The 27,359-nt window shown below is 43.7% G+C and overlaps 1 protein-coding gene across 3 annotated transcripts in view; it reads right to left on the bottom strand.

Annotated features, from left to right (window-relative positions):
* The window catches only part of CDKAL1 (CDK5 regulatory subunit associated protein 1 like 1), a 463,104-nt gene that overhangs the window by 197,054 nt on the left and 238,691 nt on the right, over positions 1-27,359 (bottom strand). For all 3 annotated transcript variants that reach the window (XM_025205731.1, XM_006024966.2, XM_025205732.1), the window contains one exon: positions 3,750-3,870. In XM_025205731.1, coding sequence (XP_025061516.1) covers positions 3,750-3,870 — 121 coding nt within the window. The remainder of the gene's footprint in view (positions 1-3,749; positions 3,871-27,359) is intronic.

Here is a 27,359-nt window from a genome sequence, read left to right as displayed (position 1 = left end):
TGCTGAACACTGCCTTCAAAAAGCTACTTTTTAACCTTGAAACTGGTGGCAAATATTAAAAAGTCATATATAGTGGAAAGACAAGTAAAAAACCAAGAAAAAGCAATAACTTGCAGCTCAAGAGACACTGGTTATCGTGATTGTGCAATATAGCATTTTCCAACCAACTCTCTGCGAGGAAATGACCTTGGTAAGATTTGTAATTTTATACAGAGGGTTTATTTGCTTTTGCCTTCAAATACATCAAATTAGGTCAAACTTTATTTGCAATAAACTGGGTGCGCACGCTGTAACAGCATGTGTGTGTGGATATTCTTATCAGCATGATTTTTACTTAGATTTGGTTAGTGAGATGAGTGCCTGGTCTAGCAAAACACAGTTATGGTGGCAGGTTGCTGAGTATGTCAGCACACACAACTCCCCCATGGCACCAAAATGCCTTCTCTCTCTCTCTCTCCACAGAGCAACACTAGCACTTGGGAGAAAAAAAAAAGACTTCTATCTCCATCCAGCAGTGGGCAAAGTGTGTATAGACATGCCTGTATCTTCTGGTGGCTGCAATGGCCCCCTTAACAGCTGCACCCAGCTAAGGCACATTTTATGCTCTGCTGGCACAGGTAATAAGCAGGGATTCTAGTTTTCCACAGGGAAAAGGTGGAAAATCTCAGTTAAAATAAAATAAAATACAAAAATCCACATTTTTCCATGACCTACCAAAAGTGCAGCAGTGTCCTGCAGCTAGCAGCACCATTTCTGCTCTCTCATTTTTGGTGCAGATTTTGTCCCTCATCTAATCAGTTGGGTAGAAGGAGAGGCAGGAGGGAGGTGCTGATTTGCCAAGAGGCAAAACCCACAGCAAAAATAAATGCAACAGAAATGGTGCCGCTTGCCGTGGGACACTGCTGTACTTTCGGTATGTCATGGAAAAAATGCAGATTCTGCATGTTCCTCTAGTTTTCTGTGATGAAAGGAAAACTAGGATCCCTGATGATGAAGGGGACCTGCATGGAGAGGAGGAGAAACTGAGGGACCTAGATCTCTTCAGTCTTCTCAAGAGAAGGCTGAGAGGTGATCTTGTGGCTGACTGTAAATTCATCAGGAGAGGGCAGCAGGGAATAGGAGATTCCCTATTTACTAAGGCACCCTCTGGAGTATCTAGGAACAATGGCCACAGATTTACAGAGAGCAGATGTAGGTTGGACATTAGAAAGAACTTCTTCACAGTAAGGGTTGTCAGAATCTGGAATGGGCTTCCAAGGGAGGTAGTACTCTCCCTTACCTTGGGGGTCTTCAAGAAGAGACTGGACAAGCACCTAGCTGGGGTCGTCTGACCCCAGCGCTCTTTCCTGCCCAGGGCAGGGGGTCAGACTCAATGACCTACTGAGATCCCTTGCAACCCTAACACCTATGAATCTGGAGATGCCAGAACCCACAGAGATATGCACATGCTCTGACAGCTGTCTGCCACTGGACGTAGCCCAGTGTAGCAAAGCCTAAGTAATAAGGGTATGGGCACATGAACTTTACTACAGGGTAAGGTGTTGGAAGCTTAGCTCTGTCTCATCCACCTAAGCTGCAGCTCTCAGCCACACTCTGGGTACGTTTTCTGCCTCTTCAGCTAAATTTATTTTCAAAATATAAAAGAACTATACTCATCAGCCACGTCCTCCTGCCTAGGGCTGCTGTCACTCTAGGTCCCTACCTGCAGCAGAGCTCTTTCTTCACAGTCTGCGTCTCCTTCCTCTCTCGTCCCTCCAACCTCCCAGGTGGGATCTGCCGTTATCACTGGGTCCCTCACTTGCCAGGACTGGCTACCCCCTGCTTCTGCTCAACAAATCCTTACAGGGCCAAACTGCCATTACAGTAAATGCAAGGCAGCTTACTCCATTTTCAGGGAGGGTAATTTTTTTTACAATTACCATGGGGTAAAAAGCATGCACGCAGCCATTTACTAAAGAGTGCTCATCATACTGTAAGTTTACAGTCTACTTTACTGTTCAGTACAATGTTCTTATGATCATGCACGTCCACTAGGAACTGTTCATGACAATAAGTATTTTATAAATTGGAAGCTATTTGCTAAAGAGTGGGAAGGAAACAAAAAACAAGAAAAATCTCTTCTTTCTAAAACAGTGCAGATAGCTGTTAAATGCCTAATATCATCCCTTCTGAAAGCTTTTTGTATTAGAACAAAATTGAACAGTTGAGTACATATCCAGAATAAAAACTCTGTGGGGAAAGATAGCCAACCTAGTCAGTTAACTAGCAATCGTTATCTCACAATATCTAGATTGTAATCACTTTAGCAAATTTGGCAATCATCCTAAAAGTAATCTAGGACTGAAAATGGCAACCTATTCTACCACCTGCAGGTCATTCTTACAAGTCAGGAGCATGTGAAAATGGGATTACAGCAGTATCAGCTTGTAACTTTAACTGCAACTAGATTGCTCTGTTACTAGTAAGGATTGTAACAAATATTGACAGAAAATAAGAAATTCAATATTTCAGTTGAAACCTGGTCTTTGACTCACCCTATTATTCCCACAGTCTGGGTTCCATGTACAGTGTTTCACTGCAGTAAGGTACAATTGTTATTTTTAACAGCTGTATATTCACATAAGAATGACACCAAACAACTGTCAAAATAGTGACTTGAAAGTCATTAAGGCAAAAATACTGCACTCAGGTAAGCGCATACAATTCCTGTAGGTGTCAGTGGCAAGCATACACTTTAATACAGATCTTGTCCACAAGAGTTTTCCACAAGAGTTCTTTTTTTTAAAAAAAATATAATAAACTACTTTCTTTCATTGAAAATCAGGTCTCCTGTACAGCCTCTTACAATGCATTTTCAGCTGCGGTAGAAGGGCTATACATCCAATACAATACAGTACTTAGAGACCACATTTAAATGAGGACAAGAACATGGGTAGATCTAGGATTTTAAAGAGGAGGCTGGAGGAGCAGTGATTGGCACCGTGGGGGTGGCTGCAACCCCTACTTCACAGCTCCCAGGTTGGGGAGGAACACCAGAGAGGGGACTGGGCAAGGAGGAAGAACCTGCCTGCTGCAGCCACCACTGTCCCTACAGGGCTCAGCTCCCAGCAGCCTGACTGAAGCAGGGCAGCATTAACTCTGGAGCTACTCCTTTCCCTAGGTCAGACAGACAGCAACAGCAATAGGTGATAGAGGGGAGACCAGAAGGGTAGGGGAGGTGCCCCTGCACACAGAAATGGCAAGAGAAAGGGTGCCACAGTGGGGTTTTTATCTGCTTCCAGGACTCCAGGTCACCAGCTGATCCTCCTGTGATCCAAAAAGGATCACTGTGATCTAAAGGGGGGGGGGTGCAACCACACCAATGTGCTCCCTTCCCCACCCTTGGAACCTGGACAAGGGCAAGAGGTTTCATTCCTATAAAACAAACCATATTTTTGCTAAAAATATTTACTTGTTGGTGGTATAAGAAACCTCTAAGTAAAATTATACCTAGATGTTCTAATTAATTGAATACATTCACACACAGTTCTTCCAAAAAGAAAAGCTAATTAAATATATACATACCAGTAAGTAATTGAGGAATTCTTTTCCACCAAAAAGAACATCTAAAATTCTTTAAGAGCTTAAAAATGGTCTTTTTTTCCCTTCCTATATGACCTGAAGCAACCATGCACCAGGTCTGGAGAAAACTGAAATTAGATTCCTAGGCAATTATGAATATTTTATAAGGAAGTTTGGAAGATTCTTACCCTGTATTGATGGAAATAATTTCTATCAGCGGGTTCTTCCTAATCTTTGGCAAATCCAATCGCGCTCCCCCCAACCGTTTTCCATTATCCTTTTTCTGACCCAAGAGTCTCACAGAATGACCTTCAAATGAAACACAAAAATACAGTCAGTCTTAAACAGAAGTCACATCATTTTGTTGTTCTTCACAAAGAATATCTTGTAAATCTTTCAATATTTTGAAAAGAAAAGAAAAGAAGAGCAATCATTTGTCCATCAATAGGATGGACACACAGGTAAAATCTCACTAAAAAGAATGTTTTAAAATCACATTTACAGATCACTCCTAGTTTTTCTTAAATGTATTCAGTGAAAATGAACTAAACAGTTCTATTTTCATGTTCTCAAGCACTAGCACAATGCTGGAACGTGTCAGCCAGAAACACGGCAGGGTTTAGAATTATTTATGCATTTCTATAAACTCCCATCAAAATTCAGTTTTTAAATAATTGATCTTAAGTATCTTCAAAGCTTAAAAATTGTAGAGCAAAGGCCAAGTCAAATTCATTCCTGTAGCATCAGTCTGAGAGAAAACACACACTAAAGATTTCCACCGGCCAGTCCAAGGGCAAGTGTGACAGCGTGCAACACTGATACACACTCATTCCCCAAGGGCAACAATGCTTAGGGAATGAAATATAAATAAAATATCTGTGCTGTATGCAGGTGTCAGCTAAACCACTGCCTCCATGTCCTCTGCATCTGGATTTATACAGCATAAATGCTAGGGTTTACTCGCACATAAAACATAAAAGTTGCAAGCAAGATCACAAAAGTTGATATCAAGAAATAAAGGAAAATGCCTGAGAGCAACAAACATGTGGATCATATCTGCATAATTCTGGAGTAGGGAACAAGTGGAAAATAAGGACAACCAATCTCTGAGAGCTGGAAAGAAGCAACTGCTTAAAAAAAATGCAAATATTACCCACGGTTAACAAAATCAGTAATATCAGTAAAACACAAGAGTCTCTCCTTTGATAATAAATGCAAGCATAGATATGATCGTTCATGAATAATTATTTTTTTAAATGTCAAATTTAAAGCTGACAAACATAAAAAGCAACCTGAAGGGGAAAAACCAAGAAACAAACAATGACAATAAGATGTTTCAGTGAACTTGGTTTCAAGTTGAACTCAAACGTAAACCAAGCAGATTTGTTGCCTCCTACTACACCAACAGCTCTGCTTAGAAAATTAATTCATCTATCAGTCACAGCCTTTAAAAAGACATTAAGTAATTTAAGAATAATGTGGCAGCTATACCCAGAATTTTTTTTCTGATGTGGCAACAGATGCTCAGAGCCAAACAGCTGTATTTGGCTTACTGTGCCTTTCACATTCTTAAATTAAGTAAAGCTTTTCAAACAAAACATTCATTTAATGAAGAGACAAGTAAGATCTGTATGGTAACATAATAGTTAATGCTATAAGAGATGTCAAAAGTTCAAGAATGCCTATGGAAGGCATACTTTCTTCATACTAGCACGACAGAAATTTCATTACATCCTGCTGTGAATTTAGTAATATGCTGCCTGTGCTAATAACATTTGCTAAATTATTCATCTCCACTATCTCATGCAAATAATAGCAATATCTCTGTCTAATGATACAACTAGTTATTTTCCAACCCAACGGTTCATTAAGGAGTCATGCGCCTAAAAATATGCATTTAATTTTTTTAATAATAAAAAAGGTATCAGTATGACATGGGTAGGAATGAAATTATGAACAAAGTACCTTCCTTTCTTAAAAATATTATGTATGATCAAAAATCCAAAATATTAAATATCTAAAAAAAATAACTTAGTGTAAATACATATAAATGGTATACAGGTACTGTAATTTATTTGGAATGAACCAGTTAGTCCAATAGTTAAAAGCCAATAGTTAATGCTGTTCCTAAACCATAAGTCTGGTTAATTACAAATGTATTGCCATATTTACTGAACCTAAGATGACTCTGAATTTAAGTTGACCACCCAGTAATCAGATTCTATACATGGAAGATTTATAAATTTGTTACAATTTTCCAAGTATAGGATCTAATTATTAGAGGGTTGTCTTAAATTCATCCCTCCCAACACTGCAGAGGAGCAAGCAGTTGCAGGGTGGTAAGCAGTAGGGGGGCAGGTGGCAGGGGAAGCACTCAGGGGCAGGCAGTGGGGAAGTTGAGTGCCCCTTCCACCCCACACACTTTGCTCCACTTGCCTCCCCTGCTACCTGTGCTCCCTGGTGTCTACTTCTCCTCCCATCCCCATCCTCCCCCCCTCCCCCCATGTTCGTCTCCCTGGCACCTGCCTCCCCATCTGCCTGGTTTCCCCATGCCCCTACCTCCCCTCCCTCTTCTGCCCCATGCAACCTCTGGCCCCTCACCACCTGTACCCTGCCAGGTTAAATGGGAAAATACACCTTATCTTGTAAATAAAGTAAATATTGAAAGTCATCATTTCACAACATCAAACAATAGCTGAAAGTTGAGAAATTTGGTATTAGAGTTAAACCAAAGTTCTGAAGTACAGAAAATGTGTGTTTAATATACAAATTCGGTCATAGCCCCCTTTCCATTCTTTCCAATTGTTTCACATTTAAGTCAGAGATCACCGCGAATATCAGAGAAAGCTCAATAAACGTAGGTGTAACCACAACCCCCTCTCCACTCAGCAGAGTTTTAGAGACCTGAAACCTTCCTTTGCCTCAAGACAAAGACCAGACATCACTTATTACCCTCTGCATTCAGTTTTCCTAAGACTTTGCTGCCAGCCAACTGATCTGACCATCCCCACTCATTCTTCCTCAGTCTCTCACTGTGTTAGCAGAGGTGCTAACAACAGATACAAAAAAACCAACTATGTCCATTCACCATTATATTATATATACACGTTAGGGACTCCACAACTCTTCAAGCCAAATATAAGATGTACCCAAGATCTTTCTATACTAGGGATGTGAAAGGTTAAAGGATTAATCGTTTAACACTGATAAGTGCAGTGATAACCATTTAGCTTACTGGTTATCCATTAGCTCCAGGTGGGTGCAGTCTAGCATAGAAGGGGGGAAGAAAAGCCATGCTGTGGTGCCCTAGCAGGAATCAGAAGGCAGCAGGATGGCCCAGAAGGAGGGAGGAGTGAGGAGGAGGGGAGGGGCAGAGGAGAGGGGGACTAGAGGAAAACAGTGAGCAGCCTAATGACATCAATTGAGCAATTAGTTGCTAGTACACAGGTGCTCCCTCCCTCCCAGCACAGGGTTTCATCTGGGCTGTGTTGTCTGCCTGGGCTCGCTTCCTCCACCTCTACCCCCAGCCAAAGGGCTCCAGGAGCTGGAAGCAGCTCCCAGCAGCAGCTGTGTCTAAGCTGCTGTGTTATCGGTCAATCGTTTAACTAATATAATTAGAAGAGGTTAAAGAAATATTTTTTAAATGGTATTTACATCCCTATCCTATACCCAAAATAGAGTGGAAAGCTTGTCCAATGTTATCCTATCAAACAAAAGGCACAGTTATTCTTTTTCTTTAGAGAACAAGGAAGACATCTTTTTTATGTAACAAATTGCAGAAGTTCAGCACCCACAAGAGAAGGATAGATTATGGTAGTGGGACCTATGTTCAAGATGGTAGCACAATTTATTATTTCTGGACTGCCTGTATTTTTGCATCTTGAATCAAGTGCCAAATTGCTGGCACACTGAAACGTTTGTTTAACATTAGCTTGTTTAACAAATTCTTGACCTTCAGCCTTTTTTCCCTTAATAAGTACATCAAAGAGTTTTTGTTCAGTTTTAAACAATTGCTTAAGAATGTTTACTACTTTGTTGCTATTAATAAAGCAACAGAACATGGTCAAACTGAATCATCGTAGCTTTTCGCATGCTGTAGATCTTTCCCCTTCCACATTTCTTAAGAGAAACTTAAAAATGTTTCATCATTCTTCAATAAGGTAAAGAAACAGCAATATTTTCCTAGATTGAACTGACCAATATAAAAAGTTTTATACTAAACATACTATAGCAAGCAGCAGCATTAGGTCACATTCATAAACACTTTATACAGAACTGGCAGGGAAAGTGACGGGAGGGCGGGGGTTGCTGTCAGATTTATTTCTACATTATTACATCTCAATAAGTTTCTTACTATCTTCCTCAAGCTAGATCATGGAAGGCATAGGTAATAGTGCAAAAAACAAACATTTTCTATGTTCATTACAAAAAAACTAAAATAAGTTAATAAACTTAAGTACAATAAGCAAAAGGTATTCCATTCCAGTTGTCAAACAGCAACTTTTAAGGTTTGTTCATGATTCAGAGTCTTGAACTGGTTCAAAAGACTGAGCTTTTCAAGACAGCTGAGCGAAACATGGTATATACTCTGCCCTCTAGGAGAGTCCAAAGCTCATTCCTCCAGTCCTAGTAATCTCTAGCCAATACAGATGGCAAGACAGGTAGATTTCTGAGTGCATATAGCATATAAACAAGTGAAACTCCGCTCTGGGAAACATTTGAAAGAAGCTTAGTTAAAGCCTTCACGAAGTTTCAGGCAGGCAAGCTTCAATGCAGTTATACTAGACAATCAATGCAGATAAATCAAACCATACAATAATCATGCTACCTAAATCTGGTCAGATCAGTAAAGAACCAACTATTACAAATGTTAATGAGATCATGTTAGAAACATTTTTTTTTTAATTAATCAAGGTTCACTAATGGGCAGAGATGACTGTTTCAGGAACAACTCACCCTTAAGCATAAATAACTAACTATTCGTTTAACTCTGGAAAGGCAGAGTAGTACACTGTTAGAACAAATAAGTCAGGAAATGTAACCTCTTTACTCTTTGCCTAAAAAAAGTGTTTCTCAGATTGGCAATCCATTATTCAAAGTAAAAAAAAAAAATAATGCACCTGTTTACCTTTATTGTGAGAGTATTCAAATATATCAAAAGTATAACGGCAAGTCTACATGATATATCACACAGGCACATGCGAGAGGTTTACACAGAATATTTGACCTTGAAGATAGGGGGCTGTGCAGGCAAAGAGGAATGGAGAGTGTCTTTTTGCTTTATGACTGCAATGAAATGTTTATTGCCTCATGAACCCCTGACTGACCTAGTAACCACTCCGAGTTGTGACCCACTGCCCTAAACCTTTAAATCACAGGAATTATATCCAGAGGGTTTAAACCAGGGGTCGGTAACCCCCGGCACGCGTGCCATTAGTGTCACTCAGAAACATTTTCCTGACATGCCGGGAGGCACACAAAAAAAAATTGTTTGTTTGTTTGTTTATTTAAGTTACTGCTCCTGGCTGCGCAGCCACAAGTCCCAGCGCCGCGGCAGGCACCGGGCCGGAGCCAAAAGAGCGCAGGCAGAGAGGCTGTCTGTGCTCCACTGCCCCCGCCCTGTGCTTCCAGGCTGTAACCTCCGGCCCGGCTGGCCCCTGGAGGGAGCTGCCCAGGCAGGCAGACACCCTGTCCCACCCAGGGCAGCACTGAGGTGCCGAGTCCTGGGGCCAGGCAGCCAGGGCAGAGTCTGGGTGGCATGTGGTGAGGTGCTGCAGGCAAGTCAGCCCAATCAGGTCCTTAGGAAAGTCGGAGCTGGGTGGGAAGTCGGGGCTGCCCTGGGGCTCTGTGGGCTCGAGTTGTGGTGGGCAGGCAGGCAGGGATGTCCAGCGGCACCCACGCAGCTCCGCAAGGATGGGCTGCAGCCACCCTGTACACATGAGGATGCTGCCTGGCTGGGGCAGGATGCCGGGCTGGTGGGGGAATTCCCTCTCCGGGATTGGCCTCCCTGCACGCTGGGCACAGTGCAGGCAGGGCAGAGCCATCCCAGTGCAGGGGCCTGGCCACGGGAGCCCCCTGGAGCCTGGGCACAGCCACTGCAGCTGCCTCAGCCTGCCTGGGTTCTGGCCTTGCCCAAATGCAGCTCCCCTCAAGGGACCAGGGCTGGGGCAGGCACTGCACAGAACCGCTGTACTGCAGGCTCCCAGCTGGCTCGGCCCTGAGCACCAACTGCAGTGACTGTTCCCAGAGCCTGGGGACCAGCCTACAGCCGCAGCTCCCACTTGCAACATACCCAGCACACACAGAGACCAAGCAGGGAGCTCCCTTAGCCCAGTGCCCTGCCCTATCCAGGCAGCATCCCTTCATGGGTAGGGTGGCCGCGTCCCATCCCCACAGAGCTGAGCGGGCTGGCTGGGCCCCACATCCAGTGCTGCCAGGTCCCCCGCTGTGGCCTGAATCTATGGAGCCCTGGGGCAAGGGCAGCCCCCGTTCCCCGCCTGACAGCAGCTCTCCTGCAGCTGCAGCCTTCCAAAGGCCTGGCCAAGCCAGCCTGCCCGCAGTGACTCCCCCAGTGCCTGCTGCTCCCTGTTCCTCTCTCCCTCTCATCACAACATGCTTAACAAGAAAATAAAAATTCACAAATACAAGGCAGTTCATGAAGTTTTATTTATTGTCACCAGGTTTTGAATTTTTAGAAAGCCTGGTATTTACTGTAAAAAAATAAATTATTAAATATATAAAAGCAACATTAATGATTATTAATTGTATTAAATATGCAGTGCATCCTGCCATGTACCGCCTCCACCCCAGTTTTGTTTTTGTGGCCTGCCGGCACTCCAGCACCTTACAAAGTAGACATTGTGTTTTTTTCGGCACTCCAGCCAAAAAACATTGCCTACCCCTGGTTTAAACTAATGTTTTGCCAGGGTGTGATGTTGGGATACGTTTGGGCAGAAGGACTCAACTGATTAATCTCTTCCGTCTAAAATGATCAAGTTTACATCACTGTTTCATAGTTTCATGGTTGGTAGGGTTGGAAGGGACCTGAGCAGATCATCAAGTCTGACCCCCTGCCATGGGCAGGAAAGAATGCTGGGGTCAAACAACCCTGGCTAGGTGATTAGTTGCTAGTTCAAATGCTTACTAGCGGCCCCACAGCTGTCCGGTCAGTTGTTTCAGCAATCAGTGAGTATCTTCAGGAAAATAAAGCCTTTGGAAGATGAAGCTGTTACTCTATCATTAATCCACTCCGCAGACCTCTGTACGCTGTTAAATCTATAATCTTAAATTTCCCACTCAGAAAACTGGTTGGGCAGAGGCTAGTATTTGCTGGTTATTACCTATAAAAAAGATGCAACAATAAGCTATCTAAAACAGCTCAAAAATACATAAGCAGCTCTAAAAGTCCTCAAGGATGATGGAAACCCAAAGCCTTGACAACACTAACTGCTCTTGTTTTTGGTTTGGTTTATTACCAGCTCTTTTCCTGTGCTACTTACATCACCTATTCTTATAAGTTATTCACTATTTCCTAAAAGACACTTTTACTTCCTCCTAACAGGGATGCCAAGTTTTCAATACTTCACAGCTGTCACTCACCCACCTGCTTTAATTTCCTACATCATCAAAAAGCAAGGATTAAACAGTAGCCTCACTTACTCTTACTCATATTTCCTTCCACATCCACCCACTCCTACTGAGCTCAGTGTTTCCTTCTTTTAATGATAATTCTGGACAAGAAGCATAAAAAAGCAGCATAGCAGGGATAGGCAGGGGAACAGGACATTTACAATCACAGAATCATAGAAAATTAGGTTTGGAAGAAACCTCAGGAGGTCACCTAGTCCAAACCCCTGCTCAGAGAAGGACCATCCCCAACTATATCATCCCAGCCAAGGCTTTGTCTAGCCAGGTCTTGAAAACCTCCAAGGATGGGGAATCCACAACCTCTTTGGGTAACCTGTTCCAGTGCTTTAACTACCTTCCTAGTAAGTAAGCTTTCCCTAATATCTAACCTCAACCTCCCTTGCTGCAACTTGAGACCACAGCCCACTGTTCTGCCATCTGTCGTTACTGAGAACAGTCTAGCTCCATCCTCTTTGGAGCCACCCTTCAGATAGTCTCCTCTTCTCTAGACTAATTAAGCATAGCTCCCTCAGTCTGTCCTCAGAAGTCATGTTCCCCAGCCCCCTAACCATTTTTGCTGCCCTCTGCTGGAGTCTCTCCAATTTGTCCACACCTTTTCCCCTGTGGGGGGCCCAAAACCGAACACAGTATTTCATATGTGGTTTCACCAGTGTCGAATAGAGGTGAAGAATCATTTCCTGCAATCTGCTGGCAACTCTCCTACTAATGCAGCCCAGCATGCTATTAGCCTTCTTCGCAACAAGGGCACACTGTTAGCTTATATTCAGCTTACTGTCCACTGGAAACCCCAGGTGCCCAGTCTGTACCACATGAGATTTTTCCATCATAAGTTTGCACTTGTCCTTATTGAACCTCATGAGATTTCTTTTGGCCCAATCCTCCAATTTGTCTAGGACCTAGGTTACTCTCAATCCTAGCCCTACCTCCAGTGTATCTAGTACCCCACCCCCCAGCTTGGTGTCATCTGCAAACTTGCTGACTGTACGCTCCATCTCATCTTCTAGATCTCTGACGTAGATATTGAACAAAACCAACCCCAGGACTGATCCCTAGGGCACTCCACTTCATACTGGCTGCCAACTAGACATCAAGCCATTAATTACTACCCTCTGAGCCCAATGATCCAGCCAGCTTTGTATTCATTTTACAGTCTATTTATCCAACCCATACTTTCTTAGCTTGCTTGAGAGAATTTTGTGGGAGACCATATCAATTTCCTCAAAATAAATTTTGGAAGGGGCAGAAAAGGACTTGGGCAGCATGGAGGACAAAACAAAAAATGCAATAATTCAGGGCTAACTAAATTGTAAGAGAAGACAGGAGCAAAATCTAGCATTAAAACAGGGGCCACAAGCATTTTACTAACAGGAGAAGCAGCTTCCAAACTGGCTGCCACCCTGTGCTGCCAATACAAGCCCACTGTCCAGCCACCCCTACTGTGTGGAAGGCCGCTCTCTCGCCCCACTGATGAAGCTTCCACCAAAAAACACGGCAAGCAAGAATTTGGACCAGCTAATTCCATCAGTGACTGTAAGAAGCAGCTGCAACGGAAAGCAAGAAAGCTGCCCCCCTACATAGGGTAGGGGGAGACAGAAGTTACATTTTTCATGTGATCAAGGCCCTGAAAGTGCTCTACAGCCATGCCGTGACATGAATGCATGGCTGCAGAGTGACTTTAAAATGACCGATCATGAAAAAAATTAACCCTCCTCAAATGAGGCATCAGATGATGGCTCTCTGCTTTAGAGTGCCTTAGGGAACTTGTGTTCCCTAGGGTTAATTTTTCATATGTTTGGGGTTGGGCTGATGCAGGGCTGTCAGCAAGGAGGAAGGGGGGGATGAGGGAGGGGGAAGCTGCTGGCTGGGCTTTGCATGGCCTGAGATAGAAGGAGGGGTGGATTGGAGCACACTCCACCCCCGCTTCCCTGGCTAGGGTACTGGCAGGAGCTAGGCCAGGCCTGCAAAGTGAAGGCTCTGATCCACACCCACCCCCCAGTTCAGGCGTGTAACAAATATCTCCAATTCAGTATCGGAGTATTTCAAGTTTCTCACTCTAACACCAATATAAGTTAGTCTTAGCTTAGACAATATATATATATATATATATTTTTTTTTAATGATGCATCTGACAAGACAGAATAAAGCAGAGTCTAGGATTCAATGGGATGTCCCATACACAAAGGGTATGTCTTCATTGCACAGTTAACCTGGGTCCTTACATGCACTTAATCTTGTCTCAAACCCCACACTGTCCACCATAACCCAAATTTGAAAGTTGCTTTAAACCCAGGCTTTCTTACTTGGCCAGGGTGTGGACAGTGTAGAACCTGGGTTCCAATTTACTTGGTCTAGAACCCACCCAGCTGACAAGGATGTAGACAAACTTCTTCAAAGCTGGTAGCTCTCTAGTAACCTTCCCACACTTTCCCCAAGAAGGATAGACAATAGCTCCAGTAACTGACATGACTGACATGGAAAGAATCTGAACACAATGAATCAGGGATATGTCACAAGACACGTTTTTGTTGTGAATACACTTACTTCCGGATTGGGCTAACCTGGTTGTTAAAATCAAGGTGCCAATAAACCATGCTATTTCATGAAGACATACCCTTAGGGTCACCTGTGGCATGACAATGTCTCTAGTCTAGTGGTTCTTAAGCTTTTTGGACTTCAGGCATCCCTTATTGAACTTGAGGCACCCCTCCTCCATAATTGGAAACTGAGCAGCATCCCATTTTATACGCTAACGTATGTGTTATGGTGTTTACCTCCTTGCAGAGGGGCCAAGCAGTATGGAAGAGGCATCAGCCAAGCAAAGACAAGCCTGAGCCTGCACTTACCTACCCCTTACCTTACCCCTTATCCCCTCACACCTTGCAGCACTCTTCAAAGGATCTTATGGCATACCAGAATGCCATGGCACCCTGGTTGAGAATCCTTGCTCTGAGTAGGTACAAGGAACAGAAAACAACTAGAAACAAAACCAAGCCTACATGGACTGCCAGAAAGTTGAACCTAAAAGAGGTTCTTGTTCTTCCTCTAGATCAGCAAAAACTAAAAGTGCAGTGAAGATGAAGTCAAAATCTTTCTTCAGTTACTGCAGGCAGTAATCAAGCCTAATTTTAGATTTGTAGATTAAGTCTGGTTACAAAAAATAGAAGCCAAAGAAGAAGAAAAATCATAGCAAAAACATGCTTGCCAGTGAAGTTACAATCTTTTTGCAGCTCCACTAAGCTATCTGTAAATTACCCAAGCATTACATCCATGTATATTGTATCCACTGCTCTAAAACCACATGGGACATCATCAAACCCTTTGACCCAAAAACAGTCTGTGCATTAAAGCAACACTACCTCCAAATAAAACATTATTCTATTAAAGTGATTTCAACGCTCACAAATGATGCTGGAATGATTGATATGCCCAGAGACTGGTTTCGCCAGAGAAGTATTTGTAAAGGTAATTGTTAGCACAAGTTAAATAAGATTTAAGGGCATGCTAGGGTTGGTTGGCGCATATAAATTTAGTTAAATACGAGGTATTTCTTCACACCTTAAATGCAATGTTCCAGAAATTGGAAAATTGGCTAAGAGGAAAAGGTATACTAAAGAATCATTTCTATTAATTAAACTACGTAGTGAAAATAAATAAGAAGTTCAGTATTTTCCAGTAGGACCTCCAGGCTCTAAGACTCCCCCTTCAGCTAAGAAACAATATGGTATATATTAGTTAGAGCTTGTTAGGGCTAATTAGAGCTTGTTAATGTGATGTCTGTAGAATCTCAATTTTTTCCAATGCAGGTAATCCCACCTTCCCAATAGTATACACTGTAGAAATACTGTTCTAAGTCATGCAAACTCCCAGATCATTTGACAAAGCCTGAATTGGTATGCAGTAGTCCAGACTGCGCATACAGAGATCCCCCAAAAATCAGAAATACTTTTACATAAAAACAACATATTTGATTTTGAACAGTTTGCCCTACAGCACTTGAGAGAAAGCTTTAAGTATTAAAAAAGTAACAAGCACCCATGATCTCAGGTTCAAATGCCCACCTTAACCACGCCTTACAACAGTTCAACAACAGAAAGGTCTTACACACACACACACACACACACACACACAGAGCCTAAAAGGGGGGTTTTCTCAACTTTGAAGAGAATTTTCTTAAGCTATTTGTCTTAAATATGTTCACATTATTTTAAACCTATAGGCAGACAGAATTAATGGGCTGTGGTTCCAAGGCAATACTACAGTTAAATGATTGAGAAAGATGTATATATTCCATTTAGAAAGTCTGTTATTATGCAGTTTGATTACTAACACTACCAATTTTAGATGCCACATTTCAGAGATATTTTGCATTTCAAGCTGGTATGTGGAAAAGCTATGCCATAGACCCCCAGTGGCAATCACTTCAGAGTTTCATTTCATCTTTGAAATAGCAATAATGTTAATTTCCTGCCACATGAGCATATTTAAAAGACTAATGCATTGAAGACTGAGACACTTAGTTGGTATGGTAATGACAGTACCTTAGGAAAATAGCATTCAATAAGAGCTTCCTTGAAAGGAACCTAGAATGTGTTCAGTAGAAGTGTAAAGTAGAGGTTTTCTTTTTTAAACTAATTTCTTTTTCATTTATTAAGAAAAGGGACATTAAATACTGTGTGGTGTTTTGCAAACTGGTGATACTCTCAGTTACTAGCTGTCCCAGGTGTTTTCTAATCTTCTTTGTCATCTAAAGAAAAGTGTCCAGGATGATTGCTCAAATGACCACAACAATCAACATTTCCAGGACATCTCATGTGAACAGGCTATTTCTTGGAAAGAGAACATTGTGTTTCTGTTCACATGCTCAGATTGTTTTTCTTGGTGGGCCATGAGGGCATCCAGAAGGCAGATGATCTCTGTGAAATAGCAAACCATTGCAGCTTCTAAAGCAATTTAAATGTAAAAAAATTTCCACAGGGCACCCTTGGGGGACCAGTGGGGTCCCCCAAGGCTCTGTCCTTGGACCCATACTGTTCAACATCTTCATTAATGATGTGGACACTGGAGTCAGAAGCGGACTGGCCAAGTTCGCCCATGACACCAAACTTTGGGGAAAAGCATCCACACCAGAAGACAGGCGGGTGATCCAGGCTGACCTGGACAGGCTCAGCAAGTGGGCGGACGAGAATCTGATGGTGTTCAACGCCGATAAATGCAAGGTTCTCCACCTTGGGAAGAAAAACCCACAGCATCCTTATAGGCTCGGCAGTGCTATGTTGGCCAACACTATGCAAGAAAGAGACTTGGGGGTCATCATTGACCACAAGATGAACATGAGCCTGCAGTGCGATGCTGCGGCTAGTAAAGCGACCAAAACGCTGGCTTGCATCCATAGATGCTTCTCAAGCAAATCCCGGGACGTCATTCTTCCCTTGTACTCGGCCTTAGTGAGGCCGCAGCTGGAGTACTGCATCCAGTTTTGGGCTCCACAATTCAAAAAGGATGTGGAGAAGCTTGAGAGAGTCCAGAGAAGAGCCACACGCATGATCAGAGGTCAGGGAAGCAGACCCTACGATGACAGGCTGAGAGCCCTGGGGCTCTTTAGCCTGGAAAAGCACAGGCTCAGGGGTGATCTGATGGCCACCTATAAGTTTATCAGGGGTGACGACCAGTATCTGGGGGAACGTTTGTTCACCAGAGTGCCCCAAGGGATGACGACTAGGTCGAATGGTCATAAACTACTACAAGACCGTTTCAGGCTGGACATAAGGAAGAATTTCTTTACTGTCCGAGCCCCCAAGGTCTGGAACAGCCTGCCACCGGAGGTGGTTCAAGCGCTCACATTGAACACCTTCAAGAGCAAACTGGATGCTCATCTTGCTGGGATCCTATGAACCCGGCTGACTTCCTGCCTTTTGGGCAGGGGGCTGGACTCGATGATCTTCCGAGGTCCCTTCCAGCCCTAATATCTATGAAATCTATGAAACTCTGTCTCCTTCTTATCCAAGATGAAACTAGTCCCCTTCACACCACTTACATAAGTTTGAAAATCTTCCTTGTGCTTTAACATTTTTTCTCTATCAACCATCAAATCTTTCCTGGCACTACTCATCATCCTCACAGTGATTGTTATAGGTACTGAAATGGCAGGGGACGCTTCGGTGCTGCAATAAGCACAGAAATAGTCACAGAAATACCTACCAACTAAGGACAAAAATGTTTCTTTATAGGTATCAGGTGAAAGATCTAATTAAATGTAAAAAAAAAGTTTGTAATATATTGTATTACTGTGTTTTTGACAGAAATACAGTAACTAGAAATAAATAATTAGGATGTTTTGTCAGCTTTCTAGCTGTGGTTATTGTGACTAAATTTGAAAGTATCAGTATCAATTTTTATGAAAGATTTGCATCTCTCCCTGGGTTTGGTGGTCATTGTGCTGCTGGTTAAAGGCAACAAGAGGTTAAAGTCTACAGGAACCAAAACATGTGCAATAAAAACAATACAACTGTTTGGGGCTTAATTGGACCATACCAGGAATCCACTGCATGAAGACTCTTTCTCTGACCTACTCTGAAGAAAGAAAGTTTGGTCAAATTCAGGAGCCCTGAGCAAAACTTCAAGAGAACTTTGTGTGGAAACTTTCAAACAAAGGATCTTGGAAATGGATAAAAACACAGCTTGCATCCAAAAGGACAGCTAGAAAAATATCATCATTGAGAAGAGTTAGACTCTCAAAGAGGCAGCAACAGAAGGGGCACTGTTTTTCCCAGTCTATTTTGCCCAGCATCAATGCTTAAGTGTTGGATCAAGTGGAACTGACTTCAACTGTCGAGTAGGGTTGAAGTGTTGTTGTAGCTTCGATGGTCTAGGTCATAATGCCACAGTGACTTGAAGAAGAACACTTTGTGCCCAAAATCTTGTTTAATGTCTTTCCCAGCTATACAGTTGGTCCAATTAAAGATATCAGCAAAAAAGCCCCCCCAAAACAGTCTAGGCACCACTCTCCCCACTGCTCTAGGTGCAGCTGCTGCCGCCGGAGTCTCTGGATTCCCCCTCTCTCCTCTGGCTTCTGCTTCCTGCTCATGCCCAGGGGGTGGCGCAGTGCAGTGCAGTCACAAGAGTATATAGTCAGAGGATTTTGCGGGGGAGTGGAGCTGAAGGACACACAGTGCAGTGGGCAGCCTACCACATGGGGGTGGAGGGCACACAGCAGGATGTAATGTGCAGGGAACAGAGGTGCTGGCACAGTGCAATGGAGGAGTACCTGCAGCAGGTATGTGTGGCATACAAATGGTACAGCATGAAGTCCAGGGAGTGTGTAGTCCTTACCGCATGAGGTCTCTGGTCATTCAGAAATTGTACGGCCGTTATTTAAAAAGATAAAAAAGTTTAGTGGTCAAATTAACTGTGGGAATTCCCAGTGTTGAACAGTCCAGATACAGAGTAAAGCCATATTAAATGCTGAGACCTCTTCAGAGAAGGAAGCAGAGGAAGAGGTCAGTTCTATGTCACAGAAGCTGGAGTAAGGGGAGACTGGTCGGGCAAGGACACGGTGAGTGGATACAGAGAAAAGAGAAGATGTTTAAAGAAGCACCATGGGAAAATAATACCTTGGATATCAGCAGTTTCAGAAGCAAAGACACTTCAATGTATTGCTACACATTCAAACAGTGTGATAGGAAAGCAGGGGGAATATTCTGGCAAGTATGTTCAGAATTTCTAATCTGGAGGATGAAGAGGGACTTCCTCTTAAAAGCTGATTTAAAATGTTAATTTTTTAGCTTTAAACAATGTAACATGATCCTTAGTCCCTTATTCCTTTTTGTCTCTGTATTACAACATTTCTACATGGGATACCTGGATCAATTCTTCTTGAGGCCATATCTACTGCTCATTATTGACAAAAGGTGTTATCCCTGGTAAAAAAGGATTTTCACTTCTCTCCCTCTGCCATCTCCTCTTTACAAGTTTGCTTCCCTGTGCTGTGTCTCCTCTCCTCTGGTTGAACTCCTGTGTTGACTCTCTTCATCTATTCTTTATCTCACCTCTCACCCCCATTTTCCCACTCTTACCTCTTTTGTCCTCAAAGCAAAACGTTCTCCTTCTACTGTCCACAGCTCTTACAGTATCTGGTCAGATGTCTCTTTTCCTTCCTCTTTCCTTTTTGTGCCTAACTCCCCTCAGCTTGCCCGCTCTCCAACTTGTTCCGTCTCTCCCCGCTCACCTAGCATCATTTTTCTTTTCCCACTCTGGGCTGGCAGAGCTCCTTCCTTCTTTCTCTCGTCTTCTCAGATACCTTCCATTCTTCCCTGAACCTGAACTTCGGTCACAAATTGCCATTGTTTTAGGCACTGCCTGGAGATTCTACATCTCATTCAGTATGACTCCTATAATTTTTATTCTTTATTTTGGCTCCTATTCCATCAGCATTTTTCTAAATGTCATGCTGCTTGTCCTCCCAGTTCCAAAGATATAAAAAAGGTGAGAGAACATCTTACCCTTGAAACATTATCAGTACTCTGAAGTGATATCAGACAGCACATGCAAACATTATTTAATGCGCTAACAACAGCACTAAATAAACAGATTGTTTATTTAGACAATCTTGGCAGTTAGAATACTATATTTTAACAATACAGTGTATACACTACTTACTCACCTTTAGGTGAGCTGCCAAAACACTATCAATGATTCATAATTAGTTAACATATGAGGTCAATTAAGCAGTTGGTAAACACTGGCTGATGATTAAACTAGGAACCGATGGGCTACTTCACCAGACAGGTCAACGTGACTGCAATCTAGAGGGGTTATGTGAAGTATGAAAGGTTCCAGCCTCAAGTAATTTCCTTTGCTTGTTTTCAACAATCAAGTCCAATGACCCGTTATAACACTGTGCTTTGTAAAAAACGTCAGACAGACACAACATAGACTAAACCTGATTCAACTCACACTGCTAGTCTCTCTGTGCCCCAAGAGTGAAATAAATCATATATGAATGTTCCAATAATACCCCCTACAGAGAGCCTTCAGTACTGTATAAGAGGAAATTTACTGTCTAGGGGGGAAATGTCCCAAATATCTCACATCTAAAATGGCTCAAATTAGTTATGATCAGATATTCAAAATTAAAGTTAGCAGTTGGGGCCTCTTCATGACACTACAAAAGTAGTACAGCTTATTCTTTTGCTCACCACTGTATGACCTTGGGGGTTTTTTTTAAACTACATTCTATAAATGGGTTATATTCTTAAAAGACAACTACTAAAACTAAGTAGCCCAAATGCATGCCTGATAGCTCTGCTTGATGAATACTGGATCATGGAAGCACCTGTCTTAGTGGATCATTAGTATAATGATTATATTCTCTTCAAATCATTCATAGAACAACTCCTAAACACCATTAGTATATGCCCTCATTACAAGTCACCTTGCTATACAGATGATCATTTAAGTATATGGATAAGCAGTTCGTATGCCAGTGGCGTAAAAAGCAGCAAGAACCTTAACTGCTGTATATAAGAGCACTAAGATCTTAGGTTACAGTTTTGGTGAGGATGAAGACAAAATATTTTCTTCACTACTGAATCTATCAAGTCTTCCTTGCTGGAATCTCAGTTACATTTTCTTGGATGTCACTTAAAGAAATGTTACCTATTTTGAGAAGACATATAATTCCAAATGGCTGACCTCTCTCATGAAGAGGTTTTTGCTTGAGATCTAGAATCTCCTTTCACAAATGCAGCACATGTTCTAAGTGCAGATGCCTGGATACTGAAAGTTAACATTGTGCAGAATATATGCCTCAAGTTAAATATCTTCTTGCACAATATCTGCAAAGGGTAACCTAAAACAACAAAGTTACATAAGCTGTCTGTCACAGATTTCTTCAGGGAAGCATTTGCTCAGGACTCTCCAAGCCTTGTCTGGTCTTTCCAAGTACCCCTCTGAAGCCAACTCAAGAAGGGCTTCTAGAGTGGAGGAAACACAGCTTCTAGAGTACCCTAGCTCCCTCCTACTCTTGACACCCCTGCCTTCCAGTACCTTCCAGTTCAGCGACCAAGAGAGGGATTTTACCATTTCAAAGTGAGAAGTGCAGCCCAAAGTCCCAAACACCAAAGCAGACAGCTCCTCTTTAGTGAAGGCATTTAGTGAGGGCAACGGCACTGCCCCCTCAAAAAGGATAAGCAATCTATCCCCAAACCAGCTTGCATGGCCAGGAGCACCCCAAAGTTAGCTCAGCTGTTTTCTCCAATCTGCACAGCCCTAAGCACCCCAAAGTAAGCTCACCTCTTCCCTTTCCAAACTTTAGTCTGCACTGACCAAACACCCCAAAGTAAACTCAGCTGTTTCCCCTCATCAAATTCTGCAGCTCTCAGGCCTTCTATTCAGGCTGCTCCATCCACTGTGATGCTCATCTCCATCAAGCATGTACATCTTCCCTTGATGCCCCCCAGACGTCAGTGTCACTTCCAGCCCACCTAAAAGATCAACAGAGCTATTCAATTCCTTATTAAAGGATCTGTCTTCTGTCATATAGGTCAGGCAACTCTGGCATCTTCCTGTTAAGGCAGGGCAGATTTGTCTCTTCTATCTCCCCCTGTACCAGTTAGTTTGGGAAACATGAGATATGCAACATTTTTACATAAGCACATTTAAACCAGATTAATCACAACAAAACTAGTTTGCCGTACTGTCGTACTATCCCTAGAAAACTTTGAAAACAGAAAATATACTTTCTAGAATTTACCACTGAACTGTAAAATATTTGCAACACACTCCGAAGTACTTTAAAAATTAGATGCATCTCAAATGATCTGTGCCAGTACAGCTTTCTCAATAGGCTGCTGTTCTAATCCTAAACATGAATTTCCTTCTCTTGCTCTTGGAGGAGATGAAAAGTTTGTGGGAAACTCGAGTTATGTCATAAAAAGGTTTGGAATCTAACATAAAATAAGGAAAGTTAAAAGTGAAGTAGCAAGAACAGGTGGGAGCATGCAAAAATATTATTTTTCAGTCAGAGACTTTCAAGGAAACCTATTTCTTGAATTTGCGGGATAAGTCTTTCCCCTGAAGCTAGATTACCTGAAAATAATATAATGTGCGAGACAAAACTAAAAGAAAATCTCCAATCTTCTAGACAGAATCCAAAATAAATTCCCTGATAAATTTTCCTCTTTTCAGGGTAAAGTGATAGTTCCTAATATCAGTAGGATTTGAATGATCTCCTATGAAGCTATGTTTCTTGGGGCTTTTTTGTTTGCTTTTGGTGGCAGCAGCAGCAGTGGTGGTGGTGGTGGAGGAGGAGGAGGAGGCGGTGTCTTAGGGAAAAATGAGAGGGGAATACTGAAGAAATACTTTCATATTTCCCTTATCCTAACATATGCAGGATTCATGCATAGTGTGCTATACTAGCTCAAGAGTAAAGAATGCAGCAGACCCTGAGTTGGCCTGAACTTTATCTTTGAATGGCAACTCTGCTTTGGAGACAAGTTCTAGTACAATTTCTTTGAAAACTGTATGGAAAATACTTTCAAACTGTATGTCTGAAAAGAATAAGGAGGACAAGAATGCTGACATTTATGCTGGAAAAGCTGTCCCATACAGCCTTTAAATTGTGAGTATAAGTTTATTTAGTTCAGATATACCAATGTTTTATGAGAAAATATTTTTTCTTTGGGTATGGACAAGTGTTCAAGGTGCTAAGGCCCTTCACAGTGCTACATAAACATAGCACAATAGACCATGTGTAAGCTCTCCAGCCAGGGGGTGATAAGAGATTACCCCTTGGTTTTCCCCACCTCCCAGGAAGGAAGCAGGCTGTAAGGTTAGGGACAGAAGTTACACAAAAACCAGTTTAAGTGATCAGAAACTGGTTTTAACTTGTAACAGAACAGAAATTGAGTGCACATAAACCAGTTTCAAAATGGCCAAAACTAGTTTAAGATAAACCTGGTTGAATGTAATATCACACTTAACTGATTTAGGTCAAACCAGTTTATGGAACTTCTGTCCCAGACCCCTTCCTGATTCAAGTTAAATCACAGTCCCCCGGCATGCTTTGCAGGCCTGGGCTGGGCTATGCTGTCTGCTGGAGCAGAGCAGGGTTGGCCCTACCCCGCTGCTCCCTAGCTGGAGCAATGACAGTTGACTGACAAGGGGGTGGGTATGCTGGGGACACAGCCCCTGTCTGCCTGGAGGGGGTGGAACAGCCCTTGCCAAATATTTCCCCACTGGAGCGGAAGGGGGAAGGGTGTGGAAGAGCAGGATCAGGCAGAGAGGGATTAAACCTGCCCCTGCCTCCATGCTCTCACCAGCAGGGGCCCCAGCCAAGATCTGCTCAGATTTTCCCCCCCTGCTCGTGGCTCAGGACAGCCCAGGATACCCAGAACCCTACTCCCAGCCAGGGGGTGATCCCACTGTGCCTTCCCAGCCACCAGGGCTAGGGTTTCACTTGGGGAAGCCCAGGAGCAAAGGTCTGATTGAGGGGGGAAAAGGGGAGTGAAACAGCCCTAAGCCCAGGTGGGGACACACGCAGGGACTGAAGCGGCTTCATCCTAGATGTGAGCTGCACTGAGCAGAGGGACCCGGCGGGGGGAGCGCTGGGTGAGAAGGGGCTCGAGTGTGTCAGCGCCAGCCCGGGACAGAGCCGAGCCGAGCCGAGCTCCTGCCTGGTGCCCCCTTCTACCCGCTGGAGAGAAGCATCCGGGCCAGCCCTGTTCCCTGCAGCAGTGCACATGGTGCAGGCACGCCCCCTCAGCCCTGAGCACTATTACCTGCATCTCCTGTGCTGCCAGGTGCCGAGCTGGGTATGCCTTGCTCACTCTTCCCCTACCCAGTGGCAGAGGTGTGACATGGCCTCATTTACCAGGCGCCAGGCATGGGGCACTACCATTAGGGCTTCTTCACTGCCATCGGGGAGCCTGCCCTGACCATACTGGTAGGTGTTGCCCACGCCGGCCGGGCAGACAGTGGCAGTGGGGTAGTGCCCTGCACCTGGTACACAGGGCCATGCTGCACCACCGTGCCAGGCAGGGGAAGTGTGAGCAAGGCTTACCCAGCTCAGCACCCAGAGGAAACAGGTAATAGAACTGGGCTGAAGGGGCAAGCCCACGCCATGTATGCTGGTGCAGGGGCCAGGGCTGGCCCAGGCACTACTCTCCAGCCAAGAGAAGGGGCCGCTGGGCAGGAGCTGTGTGACTGGCTCAGCTCTGCTCCAGGCTAGTGCCAACATGCTCAAGCTCCTTCCTTACCCCCCACCCCAAGGTCCCTCTGTCCAGCGGGGCTCATGTCCAGGATGAAGCTGCTACAATCTTTCTCTGTGTCCGAACCTGGGCTTGGGGCCATTTCATTCCCCTCCCTCCCCCCGACCTGGTCTTTGCTCCTGGGCTGCCCCAAGCAAAACCCCAACCCCAGCAGCTGGGAAGGTGCAGCAGGATCCTCCCCTGGCTGAGATGGGGGGGTTCTGGGGGTCCTGGGTCAGCTGAGCTATGAGCAGGGGTCAAAAGCTGGAGCACATCTCAGCTGGAGTCCCTGCAGGCCAAGGCAGGGGCTTAAACCCCTTACCAGCCATGCCCCCCCTCAGCTCAGCTTCCCTCTAGTCTGAAGGAAAGGGAGAGCTCACTCTAGTACCCCTGGCTTCCAGCCTGAGCCACTGCAGGCATGTGGCTGCATTTTTAAAATCAGAAGTGACTGTCTATTCACTTGCAAATCAGTTCAGTCTACACAGGTTAGACTAACCTGCAAAGATTAAATCAATTCAGGCTCTGTTTTTTAGAATGTCTGTACTTAGCTTCAATGACCAGCTGGCAGCTGCTGAAAATCAACAGCTGCCAAAGACAGTCCTTCACCCCTGCAGGGATACCAGGCATGAAGAAAACAGCTCACTTTGCCTGCACCATGCACTATAGCCAGTCCCAGCTCTTGCCAGGGGTGTAACAGCAGTAGCAAGATTCTGTTAACACTGCCCCACTTCAAAAGTCTTGCCTCTTTCCTACCAAGAAGTCCTCTTTGATAGACGTAACGAGGTACTGTCTTATAGCACTTTTGCTATCTTTGTAGAGCTACAAACAGTTTGTATACTCCACCTTCCCCACTTTTTTTTTTTTACCTTTTTTTTTTTTTTTTTTTTTAAGGGCTAAAGGGGGGTATAATCACACTACCAATACAACACTAGTCCATAGTCTTAGAGCAAAAGCATTCATCATTTTGAAGACAGAAGCAGCTTACATGGCTATAACCATCCCTTTGTCTTAAGTAACTCCACCAAGCCACTACCATTTATAGCCATCTGTCTCTCCGGATGGAACAAACCTAGCAACATATTCTGCAGTTTGTGAATGAACATAAGAAAGAGGTTTCCCAATTCTCACCAAAATAAATTCAATGCTTCACTCACTCAAAAATGATTTTAATTTACATATTAAATCATTCCTCCATGAGGTTTTACCAAAAGGAGTACAGCATCTGTAAGAATTTCTCTTTAAAAAGTGCAAGTGAATTAAGCATAGAAAATCCAGTCATAGTAACTGAGGCTTTTGCCACTAATCTACAAACTAAGGGAATTCACACAAAAAGCAGATACTTGATTTGGAATGTCTGCTTGTGTTGCATTTGTGCTTCACCCTTACTCTTCTTCAAGGTTGGGGTGTGAAAAAATGTAACATCTCTTAGTTGCATTTTGCTAGATTATACTTGTATGTATGTTGCACTCTTTGTATGTATGTTGTATTTTGCCTAGGTTTTTTTATATTATTTTGTTTACAAAATAAACATTTAAACAAAAATAAACATTTAAAATATTCTTTTTTGAAGTTATTAATCAATTATGCTTTACTTTGTACTTTCTCATTTAGTCTGGACAACAAAAGTTTCTTAAGCAGTTTCACTTAGGCCCCTGAAAGATGTTACACTTAAAATGCAATTAGTCTGTTAATCACATCTTAAACAGTAACCCAGATAAACATACATGGAATTAATGCTGCCACACAAGGGGAAACCAGCTACAAAAAATAGGACCACACCAGGGTCTCCAACCAGCCCTAGTGAAGTCACCACCAGCTGATGATCAACTACCTCTAGGACCGTACCAGGGTTCAAACCAGCCTCAGTCAGGTCTCTGCCCACCCACAATCAGCCTGGAGCCATGGAAGCCCAGCAAACAAGCAGCTAGCTGGACTGCACTGAAGCTCAAACTGGCCCCAGGGCAGTCCCTGCCGGCTGACAATCAGTTGACTGACATCTGGTTTGAGACTGCAACAGAGCTTGATCCAGCCCTGGTACCATCCCTGGAGCTGGCCAACGATCAACTGACCGATAAAAGCTAAGGAGGCGACAGTCATGGGGGACCTAAACTACCCAGACATCTGCTGAGAGACGCAGACAGCAAAGTCCCACCGTTCACGCAGGTTCCTATCCTGTGTACAGGACCTCCACCACACAGGAGGTACACGGTCCCACTAGGGGGAATGCCTTACTGGATCTGGTATTGGCAATGGGGGATGATATGGTAGGGGACATACAGATCGGTGGCCATCTGGGGGACGGTGATCACCTAATAATAGAATTCTTCATAAGACATCAAGTGGGTAAGGTAACTAGTAGGGTGAAAGTGCTAGACTTTAGGAAAGCTGATTTCAATGAACTCAGGCGATTAGTCAAGGACGCACTGCAGAGTAGGAGTTTTGAAGTGATGGGAGCCCAAGAAGGGTGGCTGTGCCTTAAGGAAATGATCCTTCGGGCACAGAGGGAGACAATTCCGATGCGAGGAAAAAAGAGGGAAAGGGGCCAGGAGGCTTTCTTGGCTGATCAGAGAAATCCAGGGCAGCCTACGGGCCAAAAGGGGGGCACATAAAAAGTGGAAACAGGGAGAGATCACCGAAGAGGAGTATCCCTCCTCTGCTGGCGCTTGCAGGGAGGCAGTTAGACGGGCCAAAGCTACCATGGAGCTGAGGATGGCATCCCAAGTAAAGGATAACAAGAAATTGTTTTTTAGATATATAGGGAGTAAAAGGAAGGCCCAGGGAGGAATAGGACCCCTGCTAAATGGGCAGAAACAATTGGTGACAGACAGAGGGGACAAGGCTGAACTCCTCAACGAGTTCTTTGCCTCAGTGTTCCTAAGAGAGGGGCAAGACAAGTCTCTCACTGGG

The sequence above is a fragment of the Alligator sinensis genome, unplaced genomic scaffold (assembly GCF_000455745.1).
Source record: "Alligator sinensis unplaced genomic scaffold, ASM45574v1 scaffold342_1, whole genome shotgun sequence".
In the NCBI taxonomy this organism is placed as follows: domain Eukaryota; kingdom Metazoa; phylum Chordata; order Crocodylia; family Alligatoridae; genus Alligator; species Alligator sinensis.
Note: the sequence above shows the minus strand (reverse complement) of the source record. Positions and strands in the feature narration are given on the sequence as shown.